Below are 11,635 nucleotides of genomic sequence, written 5' to 3' on the forward strand. Positions count from 1 at the left end.
ATCCCAAAATTCAGGAAAGGTTTTACCCTGGCAGGATAAAACTGCTTTATGGGAACAAAGGTTTAGAAGGAAACTAGATTAGGAACTAGTCAGGAAAAGCAGAAACAGCAGTACACATTTTGCTGCATTGTACTATCTATGAGAACTTGCGCCACAAAGTTATAACTCCTACTTTACAACAGTTCTTGTGGGGAACGGAGGAACAACATCTAGCACACTGACTTTCAGATAATAACCCCAAGGTCATGTGAAAAGTGATGAGTTTTTGTGTATCGAAAATTAATCAACAAATTGAGATTACTTGGTATTACAAACTAGTAATCACTTAATTTTTGTTCTAGGCTCCTGAATGAGTCACAAATTTTATGTATTGTATGTATTTTATTCATTGCCTTTATTGTGTTTTTATGTGTTCTATATTTTATTGACTTACTATACTGCTTTTGTACTGACTGACTGACTGGTTTATGACCATAATAAAAGCAATCAAACAATTTCTTATAAAAATGTCACATATGTGGGAAAGCATATAAATGCTTGGGATTTGGAAAGAAGTTCAGTCAGAATGAGATTAATTTACAATCCAGCGCTATTTCACATTAGACTACCTAGTTAGGTGATAGAGTATATAAAGAAATAATCTGATCTTCTCATCGAATACCTCAGATGTAGGGGGAAACAGAAGTACTTAAAACTATAGAATGATATTTATTTACAATCAAGCCATATTTCACATTAGACTACTAAATTAGGCGGCGGAGTATATAAAGGAATGCTAAGACAACAAAGAAAGCTATATAAACAACATTTTCTGCGATATTGTAGAGTGAAATATAATGATCAGAATATGAGAAATAATCATATTGACCAGGAAATTTTTAGACAATTTTGCCCCATTTTAAACACTTGTTAAGTGATATTTAGGAGTTGCCAGACAAGTGGGGGAAAGCCAGGGTGATCCTACTTCATATATAAGCAAGGGCAGAATCCACAGCAGGTGGGACCATCTCCCCCAATTCCGTTCTCTAACCGGGATTTAAACATCTTGACGGCAAGAATGCCCCACTGTTTGAACTCATTTATTGGGGAATCTGTTGGATATGGATTCACAAGACCTCCGGGCTGCTGCCTGGGGCCCAGGCTCCCCTCGGCCTGTAGGTTTACCAGCCCCTTTCTGCACGGATGGGATTTGCGCTGGTTCATGATGCCTCAATACAGGAGAGCATCTCTCGCTAGCCGGGTTTCCCGAGAGGCGTCACAGGGAGAGATGTGGGGGGACCCTGGAGAGGCGTCAGCAAAGTAACACTTCAGCCGGTTCCCCTGTCTCATTAGCTGCCTTTTGCTGGTCTTCTGAGGGTTAAAGAAACGCGCTTGATTCCTAGAGAGGAAGGGGATGTGGGGCAGGGGAGGAGGGGCCGGTGTCTTGGAGCTGCGCTCCTTTGTGCCGCCTCCTTCTTCCTCCGGAGGGAAAAGGCCTTGGAGCTTCCTCCGGGCGCTGGATCGGGGCCTCCTGAGCGGGATCAGGTGAGAGCCCTCCTGGCCTTGGGCTGAAAGCGGGTCCATGGGTTGCAGGGGAGGAAGAGGAGGGGGAGACCTGGGAAGGGGGAAGATGCCCGAATTCAGCCCCCAAAGGGTCAGAGGAGGATCTGAGTTCGCAACAGGAAGGGGGCTGGACGCTCCCCCCACCCCACCCCATAGGGAGGAGACCTGCCAGGCTGAGCCTCTTGGGAGCCCCCGCAGTCTCCGCCCCCTCCTCCCTCCGCCGCTGCTGGGTCCATGGATCAGAACTGCTTCCTCGATCAGGCCTCCCTGCAGGGACGACGGTCCTTCTTCCCCCATTCATCGGGCCCCTGTTTCCCCTCCACACACACCCTCCCACTTGGCCCATGGGGGTCCCCGGGTGCAATCCTGCCTGGGGCTGAGACGCTGCCCTCGTTCTCTGCTGAACCGGCCGGACTGACAGCAGCCAGCAAAGGCGGGTGGAGGGAGACCAGGTGCCCCCCCAAGACCCCTCCCCCAAAAGGCAAGTGATTTGGAGACCCCTGAAAGGGCAGCAAGTTTTGTAGTCATTTAAATAACTGGGGGGCAGTGGTGGGAGGAGGAGGCGCTTGTGGCACATTCTTTCTTTCTTTCAGACATTTATATCCCACTTTATATCATTAAGATCTCAGGGTGGCGTAGACATCTCCAATGGCAGCCAGAGATCTTGGGACACCCCTGTGAGGCAGGCCTTCAGAGAGAGGAGAAGAGGAGGAGGCTGATAATAACTGAATAAATGGGGAAATAAAAGAGAACGAAAAAGAAGTGTTACACATTCCGAAAGGGGGGAAAAGGCAAACCTGAACAGATCATTGACCCAGGGTTTCTGAGGGGGCATAAATCTTGTGATCTCTTCGGCTGGAGGACGGTGCCCAGTGAGAACCTGTCCTGTGCTCCAGCGAGGCAACTCCTAGCTATGAGAGCCAGGAAACCATAGTTAGTTCTTTAATTGGTGACTCCTGACCTTTTACTATTGTGGGGGGTGAGTGTGGCGGAGGTGAGAGGCTAAAGGCAGCAAAAGATCTTGGCCGAACCCTGTGAAGCAGCTGGAGAGGAATCCCTTTGAGAAGGAGGAGAAGGCTGATGATAAAGAAATGGCGAAGAAGATGAAAAAGGGGTGTTCAAAAAACCAGTATATAAAAAACTAAAAACTAAACCAGCAGAGCACAACTGGTGAATTCCAGTTTCTGTGTGGCACAAAATTTCTTGCTTCTTTGGACTTCTAGAAACCTGGGAGAAATGCTTTTGATCTTTTTAACTAGATAAAGTAAAACAAACTCTGTGTAGAAGGAAGAAACCTCTCTATGAATCAGAATGTCTTGTTTCTATGCATATCTAAATCCAGATGTTTCATCTGTTGACCTTGTAAAATCAGTTGACTAATCAACAGAGATTACTTTAAAGGACAGCCTCAATTTCAACAAATTTTAAGATAGGTTAATGAAAAGGGGTCTTTAAGGAGAAAGTATAAATTTCCTTTAACAGAACCATGTCTTGACATTGTAGCACCATCTCGTAAGCCAATTTTTGCCAAGATACAAAAGAGAGAAAACTTTCTTTGACCCCATTGAAGGTTTTTGGAAATACAGATCAATGATGGTTGAGCCAAACCCTGAAGCAGGAAGTAATCCTGATGCTGTTAAGACCGAGAGCAGTGGGGAATTTTGGGAAAGAACGGAGCAGAAGGTCCTGGGTGAGGACATGGCCAGCTCAAATGTGCAGCTCCAGCGTTTCAGGCAGTTCCACTACCAGGAAGCTGATGGACCCCGAGAGGTTTGCAACCAGCTCCACTCTCTTTCCCATCGGTGGCTGAAGCCAGAGCGACACACGAAAACCCAAATCGTGGACCTGTTGATCCTGGAGCAGTTCCTGACCATCCTGCCAGTGGAGATGGCGAACTGGGTGAGAGAATGTGGAGCGGAGACCAGTTCCCAGGCGGTGGCCCTGGCAGAAGGCTTCCTCCTGAGCCAGGCAGAGGACCAGAAGCTGCAACAGCAGCAGCACCAACAGGTAAGAGCGTTTCATCCAGGGTGACAGGAATGGGAGGGAGGAGGTCTGGAAACTCTCTACTCATTGCCCCAGGAGAGTTGTCCCATTCCTCGCCTCCAATATTTTGCACTCTCCCATTTTTTTCTAACCCTTCTCCTCATTCCGTGTGTTGGACCATCACTGCTATTTCAGGTAAAGGCCCAGTTTCCAGAAGTGGGACCTGATTTCCCTGCAGCAGAGGCGGCTCCATCGTCAGACACCTGGCAGAGCCCCCCACAAAGGGGGATCAGGCCGGAGGGCGACGGACGTGCCTCCTTGCAGGGTAAGGAACAATTTGGGGCGTGGCTGTATTTCAACTTGGTCTCGCTCTCTGGGGGATGTCAGAGAGTCCTTGGAGTCCTTTTCTGTTCCCCTTAGATAGTACTACGGGGAGGATGCTTGACTCCAACCTTTTCCACAATTCAAATTTTCAACACTTGGAGGCTTTATAGCTGAAAACCAAACACTTTGATTTGTGGCTTAGAGCCCAAGTGGGGAAATACACGTTTCCCTCCAACTGAAGTATTAAAATCCAAATGAAAGATGAGACATCTTGCAACAATCTCAGGTGTACTTAGACTTCCTGCACAGCCAGGGCAATTCTAGGCATTTGCCTGTAGGTTCATTCCTGTTGGGTTGCAAGGGGCTTCCTTCCCAGGCGTTTAGGATGGCAGCCTCCACCCCTGAGAGCAGCGCCTCCTTCTGCCTCCCCATCCTCTTTGTCTCTTGCAGGGCGTGGAATGACGTTGGCAATGAGTACACAGCCGTCTCTTCCTCAAGGGATGGAACCCGACCAGGTAGGCGTAGCAATGTCACATGCACTGTGGACAAGCTTCATTGCATTTCCTAGAAGGGCTATTCCTAATGATCTGTGTATGCTGACTGTAAGTGATTAGTAAAGATGAGATTAGTTGTATGTGTTTGGTGAGATAACTGTGAGGAATGGAATGTATCCATGGAAAGAAGGCTGCCACAAATGACTTGGTTAGGGACTGGAAGCAGAAAGCTGTTTAGCTTAGCAGGGATACCTTCATCTCAGTGTTCTTGGTGTCAGTGGCAAATCTGGCTCCATTGAGAGAAATAGCAATCGTGGTATGACCATCTCTAAAACTTTGGATGAGGTCATCCACGTGGGACTTATAAAAGGCGAAGGTTCGATCCAATTGCTGAGAGGGGTCCTGGGAGAATGAGAAGCATTCTCGGTTACCTAAGCTCTGCAAACCATGCTTGCCGGAGAAGTTACTACGAGATCTTCATGCTGACTGCTCTGTTGGATGAGAGGAACAGAACTTTAATTTTGCTAAGGGATGTGCTAGCCATGGTTTCTGTGTGCTGAGTAATGTGTTTTGCTTGTTTTATCGTTTCAAAGTTTTGTTATTCTTTATCTAAGGAATACATGCATATTTTGCGGTACCACTTTGTTATTTAGCCTGAAAGGTGTTTCGGGGACCCCAACCCTTATCCATTAATCCTTGAAGTCCAGAACACTCATCTGGGATTCATACGTCCATTGCGAAGTGGGGTCTGCCCATACAGCCGCAGTTTTCTCTCTTGGTGAAGTGAGTCACAGACACACTTGTTCAAGGAGGATGGAGCAGGAAGGAGGAAGGATCACTGCGGAGAAGGCAGGGAGCAGCCCGTGTGCCTCCATCCCCTGCTCACCACCCAGGGCCTGAGTATGCCTCTTTCCCACTCGTTGTCTCTGGCAAAACTAGGAGCCTACAGACAGCCCAGCTACATGGGACAGAAGGCCCATATAGTCTGACACTGTTTCTCGCAGTGGCCCAACAGTTGCCTCTTTGGAAAGCCCACAAGCAGGACGTACGGCCAGAGCTATTTTTCTGGCTGTTGAAACCCCCAGAACTGGTTTTCACAGCAAGCAAGTTTCATTCCTGCAGTTTAATGCCCAGCCAGCTCACTTCATGTTATCCTTGAGAAGGAAACGTTTTCTCTTTTCCTCCAGGGTCTGGTGACTTTCGAGGAGGTTGCTGTGCAGTTCTCGGAGGAGGAGTGGGCCCTGCTGGATCCAGACCAGAGAGCCCTGCACAGGCAGGTCATGGAGGAGAACCGGGGGATCGTGGCCTCTGTCGGTAAGTCTCCCTGTTTGCCTGCTTAATGATATCATGGGATTCCAAATGCAATCATGATGACAATATTACCATTTTGGGCACCTGCCCTCTAGGAGAGTTTTGAGGCCGCCTTTTAGGACCCAGCCCTCAGAAGACAGCGTTCAAAGAGAAAAGAAATACATTCAGTTATAATAAATTGTGGAATTATTTAATGCGACTTTAAGAGAGCAGCTTCAAACATACCACAAACATTTTCACAAGACTCATTGGGTCTGTTCAGACAACATGCTAAGCCATGGTTAGGCCACTAACTCTTTTGCAGTAAATGGTTAGTGAGTGTGTTTAAACCATGGTTATGTAGCCACCATGGTTAGGAATGGTTCACATGACACACTAAGCTCTAATGTTTAGCTCAAAATGCTTAACAACCATGGCTTAGCGTGTCATCTGAACAGGGTCATTAAAACAGCTCAGAGTCCCAAAAACCAACAAGAACAAAACCCTAATTAATAAAAGGCAGCCCAGAAAAAGCTTGTTTCCCAGGCAGAGCACGAGGTGTAACACCTGTGTTAAAAGAACTGCACTGGCTGCTTCTTAGCTACCGAACCACGTTCAGCATTAAGGTATCGTCATATAAAGCCATAAACACACTACCTAGCAGACTGCCTTCCCTGATACATACTCAGGTGACCTTTAAGGATCAGCAGAGGAGGCCTTGCTGGTCATTCCAAAATGAACACAATGTCACCGTGACGTACCCAGATGGCAGGCCTTTGCAGTAGCAGGACCCATCCCGTGGGAAACCCTCCCTCGCAGAGTTTGTGAGGCAGAAAAGGTGACATCCTTTAAACGTGTCCTAAAAACACAGCCTTTCACCCTGGCTTTCCCTGGGCATGGAGTAAATTAATCATGCCTCTCATTTAGCTGCTCCTTTGATTGCTTTTACTGTAGTTGTTTTAGTATTGTTTTCTTTAATATTGTCTTCTAATATTGAGATTTTATTAGATTTAGTGGTATCTAAATGCCCCAATTAAATAAAAGAATAAATAAATGTCTCTTATTAGTTCTTCTTTTAATCAAAGTCATTGATTGAAGGTGCTCCTTTATTTTAAGTTCTATTGCTATCCCAGATTTTAACAATTTCTTCTCTTTATTCAACTCACGCAGCGGAGAAACCGTATCATTGTTCGGAATGTAGAAAGAGCTTCAGTCAGAAGAAATATCTCACTCAGCATCAAAGGACTCACACAAGAGAGAAACCATATCAGTGTTTGGAGTGTGGAAAGAGGTTCAGTCATAAGACAGATCTCAATTCTCATCAAAGAATTCACGCAGGGGAGAAGCCATACCATTGTTTGGCGTGTGGAAAGAGGTTCAGTGAGAAGAAAACACTTATTTCTCATCAAGGAATTCACACAGGGGAGAAACCATATCATTGTTTGGAATGTAGAAAGAGCTTCAGTCAGAAGAAATATCTCACTTGGCATCAAAGGACTCACACAGGAGAGAAACCATATCAATGTTTGGAGTGTGGAAAGAGGTTCAGTCATAAGACAGCTCTCAATTCTCATCAAAGAATTCACACAGGGGAGAAACCATATAAGTGTTTGGAATGTGGAAAGAGGTTCAGTCGGAAGGCCCATCTCAATTCTCATCAAAGGACTCACACAGGAGAGAAACCATATCAATGTTTGGAGTGTGGAAAGAGCTTCAGTGCGAAGTGTAATCTTACTTCTCATCAAAGAACTCACACAGGGGAGAAAAAATACCATTGTTTTGAGTGTGGAAAGAGCTTCAGTGTGAAAAAAACATTTATTTCTCATCAAAGAATTCACACAGGGGAGAAACCATACCATTGTTTGGAGTGTGAAAAGAGCTTTAGTCAGAAATCAAATCTTACTTCTCATCAAAGAATTCACACAGGTGAAAATCCGTATCATTGCTTGGAGTGTGGAGAGAGCTTCAGTCATAAGGGAGCCTTTACTTCTCATCAAAGAACTCACACAGGGTTTCTATAGAAAAGGCTTTATTTCAAGCTTACATCACTACCTTTCATTAAAAACAGGAATTAAAAAGGGCATACAACAACAACACACAAGTATTATTTCTATATCAAAAGTCTAGAAATACAGAAAGGAATCATTGATGCCTGGGACATCTCCACTCATACCTATTTGTGGACTCCCGAATTTTCACCTAAAAGACAGAATGATAAACAAAAAGGCTTTAAAAGACAATCAATTGGATAGATTAATGCATTATTATAAAGACTTTTTACCCATATCTAGGACTGCCTGGAGGACATCATTGAGGAAGTCAAACATGGTTAGCGTGGTATCAACTATCCACATGTCTTAAAAAGCAGTACATCATGCAGCAAGGCACCAGAAACCTGACAGATTTTGAAGGAATGACGGCTAACTTAGCAGAAAAAGTTAAAGGCAAATCACTATATAGATTACTACTTAAACTGGATTTAGGATCACAGGAAGTACTACGAACTCGCTGGGAATGTGACTGGGCTATTAGAATAGATCAAGAATACGAGACAAAAATGTGGGGGGAAATTCTTTTAAAGCCACATCAGCTAAATGTACAGAAATATTGCTTAAAATATTACCAAAATGGTACTTCACGCCATGCAGAATAGCAAAAATAGACAAGTCCTCACCATTGTGCTGGAGAGGGTGTGGTGTCCGGGAATCTTATGTTCACATGTGGTGGGATTGTGAACATATGCAAAGATTTTGCACGGGGATGTTTGAAGAAATATCCATCGTAATGGAAACGACAGTAATAAAAACACCAGAATTTGCATTGTTTAATAAACTTGACGGCCAAAACCAAACTATATTACACAAAAAGCAAACTGGGTATCTTAATAGCAGCACGTATGCTGATAGCTAAATGCTGGAAGGAGGCAAAAGGATGAAATAGAAGGAGGTGGTACAGTAATAGTGTGGGAAATAGCGCTCTCAGAGAAACTTACTGAAGGGTATTAAAAGGACAAAAGAAAAAAGACAGTTTTGCTGCAGAATGGTCGTGTTTTATTACACACACAAACAAAACACAAGTTCAGTCAGAATGAGATTAATTTACAATCCAGCACTATTTCACATTAGACTACCTAGTTAGGTGATAGAGTATATAAAGAAATAATCTGATCTTCTCATCTAATACCTCAGATGTAGGGGGAAACAGAAGTACTTAAAACTATAGAATGATATTTATTTACAATCAAGCCATATTTCACATTAGCCTACTAAATTAGGCGGTGGAGTATATAAAGGAATGCTAAGACAACAAAGGAAGCTATATAAACAACATTTTCTGCGATATTGTAGAGTGAAAAATGATCAGAATATGAGAAATAATTATTGTCTGTGGAATTTTTAGACAATTTTGCCCCGTTTTAAACACCTGTTAAGTGATATTTAGGAGTTGCCGGACAAGTGGGGGAAAGCCAGGGTGATCCTACTTCGTATAAGCAAGCGCAGAATCCACAGCAGGTGGGACCATCTCCCCCAATTTCGTTCCCTAACCGGGATTTAAACATCTTGACGGCAAGAATGCCCCACTGTTTGAACTCATTTATTGGGGAATCTGTTGGATATGGATTCACAAGCCCTCCGGGCTGCTGCCTGGGGCCCAGGCTCCCCTCGGCCTGTAGGTTTACCAGCCCCTTTCTGCAAGGGGTTCATGATGCCTGAATCCAGAAGAGCATCTCTCGCTAGCCGAGTTTCCCGAGAGGCGTCACAGGGAGAGATGTGGGGGGACCCTGGAGAGGCGTCAGCAAAGTAACAGTTCAGCCGGTTCTCCTGTCTCGTTAGCTGCCTCTTGCTGGCCTCCAGGGGGTTAAAGAAACGAGCTCAATTCCTAGAGAGGAAGGGGATGTGGGGCAGGGGAGGAGGGGCCGGTGTCTTGGAGCTGCGCTCCTTCGTGCCGCCTCCTTCTTCCTCCGGAGGGAAAAGGCCTTGGAGCTTCTTTCGGGCGCTGCATCGGGGCCTCCTGGGCGGGATCAGGTGAGAGCCCTCCTGACCTTGGGCTGAAGGCGGGTCCCTGGGTTGCAGGGGAGGAGGAGGAGGGGGAGACCTGGGAAGGGGAAAGATGCCCGAATTCAGCCCCCAAAGGGTCAGGGGAGGATCTGAGTTCTCAATAGGAAGGGGGCTGGACGCTCCCTCCATCCCACCCCATAGGGAGGAGACCAGCCAGGCTGAGCCTCTTGGGAGCCCCCGCAGTCTCCGCCCCCTCCTCCCTCCCTCCCTCCGTTCCCCTTTGATTGGGCAATGGGGGGGCGGGGGTTCCGAGGCGAACTGCGACGCCGCTGGGTCCATGGATCAGAACTGCTTCCTCGATCAGGCCGCTCTGCAGGGACGACAGTCCTTCTTCCCCCGTTCATCGGGCCCCTGTTTCCCCCCACACACACACTCCCATTTGGCTCATGGGGGGTCCCCGGGTGCAATCCTGCCTGGGGCTGAGACGCTGCCCTCGTTCTCTGCTGGACCGGCCGGACTGACAGCAGCCAGCAAAGGCGGGTGGAGGGAGACCAGGTGCCTCCCCACAAAAGGCAAGTGATTTGGAGACCCCTGAAAGGCAGGGCCGGTGCCAGACTATTTTGCGCTCTAGACAAGATGAGCCACTTGCACACACCCACACCCCGAAATTGAGCTCCAACACTGCTATTTGCACTGTTGAGTGGTGGAATTTACATATATCTGGTTCTTTTTAAAAGCCCTCCCGCAACACTGTGGTCCCAATCCTATTCATTCACCCTTAGCCCCAGTGCAGGTGCTACGAATTTATTTATTTATTTATTTATTTATTAAAAAAACTAATTGTGGATCGTCCACAAGTGATATGTTGTGCAATCCTATCTATGTGTGTCCACTCGGAAGTAAATCCCATTGAATTCAATGGGGCTCACTCCCAGGCAAACGGGTTTTAGGAGTGCAGCCTTCGCTTTCTGCGGTGCAACCCATGCTTCATGTTGAAACGTTGTGCAGGTGTATTTTATTATATTCTTTTATTTAATTTGTGGGTCTTGCTATTTACTGTGTAATCTGTACAGCACCATGTACATTGATGGTGCTATATAAATAAATAATAATAATAATAATAATAATAATAATAATAATAATAATAAATTGTTGTAGGTCCCCCTAGAGGACCAGGTTAAGAGATGACTCATGAATATAAATAATGGCTAAATAAAGAAATGGAGAAGGTCCTGGGTTCAATTGCTGCCACCTCCAGTTAAAAGAAGCCTCGGGAGAGCTAAACTCCTCTGACAGGAGCTACTTGTTGGAGGAAGAGGAGGAGGAGGAGGAGGAGAAAGTTCCAGGCTAAGATGCCGAATGCAACTGCATAAATCCAAATCTAAGCGAGCGCAGCTTGTCTGGTGGCTGGCCTGGGAGGAAAAGCTTCGCTCGGGAGGGTCCTCTTATGCTGTAAAGGCTGCCCTTATCCTGAAAGACGGGGGAGTTCCTAAAGAAAACAGAGGGGAGGGGAGCACAGACCCCAAACACCCAGGGTTTCTCTTGGGAACCTGCCCTGAGCCATGGCAGCAAGAGGCCGCAATGCCAAGGACACTTCTGAACCTGTCCAGAGGAGCTATAACTCTCTTCGCCAACCTGGTGCCCACCAGATGTTTCGGTCTTCAGCCGCCATCCGCCTCGGCCAGCATGGTTAACGGTCGAGAATGCTGGGAGTTGTAGGCAGGAAGGCGCCAGAGATTGGGGAACGCTGAACTATAGTATACGACCTCCAGCCGGCATGCTAGCTGTGGATGGTGGGACTTGTAGTCCAACACATGGGGGAGGCAACTTCGGGAGATCTGAGCTATAGCAACCCCACTGCTCCCCACTACCACCCCTAATTAGGCGCTTCCAGTTTGGAGTGCCACGCAAACTTGGTACTGGTCGCTCTCGCTCTCTCCCATGCGCACACCTCTCTTCCTTTTTATCCATCTTTTGTAGTGTCTCTTCCAGCCAGAGCCTACC

General features: G+C 46.5%; 1 protein-coding gene across 1 annotated transcript in view; it reads left to right on the top strand.

The window, feature by feature from the left end:
* LOC134395616 (zinc finger protein 197-like) overlaps positions 1-11,635 on the top strand; it is a 148,595-nt gene that overhangs the window by 127,772 nt on the left and 9,188 nt on the right. Inside the window, 6 exon segments of the mRNA XM_063121774.1 lie at positions 1,333-1,524; positions 3,046-3,549; positions 3,721-3,850; positions 4,300-4,364; positions 5,531-5,657; positions 6,804-8,593. Of these exon segments, the coding sequence (XP_062977844.1) occupies positions 1,333-1,524; positions 3,046-3,549; positions 3,721-3,850; positions 4,300-4,364; positions 5,531-5,657; positions 6,804-7,654 (1,869 nt within the window). The 3' untranslated portion in view covers positions 7,655-8,593.

The sequence above is a fragment of the Elgaria multicarinata genome, chromosome 3 (assembly GCF_023053635.1).
Source record: "Elgaria multicarinata webbii isolate HBS135686 ecotype San Diego chromosome 3, rElgMul1.1.pri, whole genome shotgun sequence".
NCBI classification, from domain to species: domain Eukaryota; kingdom Metazoa; phylum Chordata; class Lepidosauria; order Squamata; family Anguidae; genus Elgaria; species Elgaria multicarinata.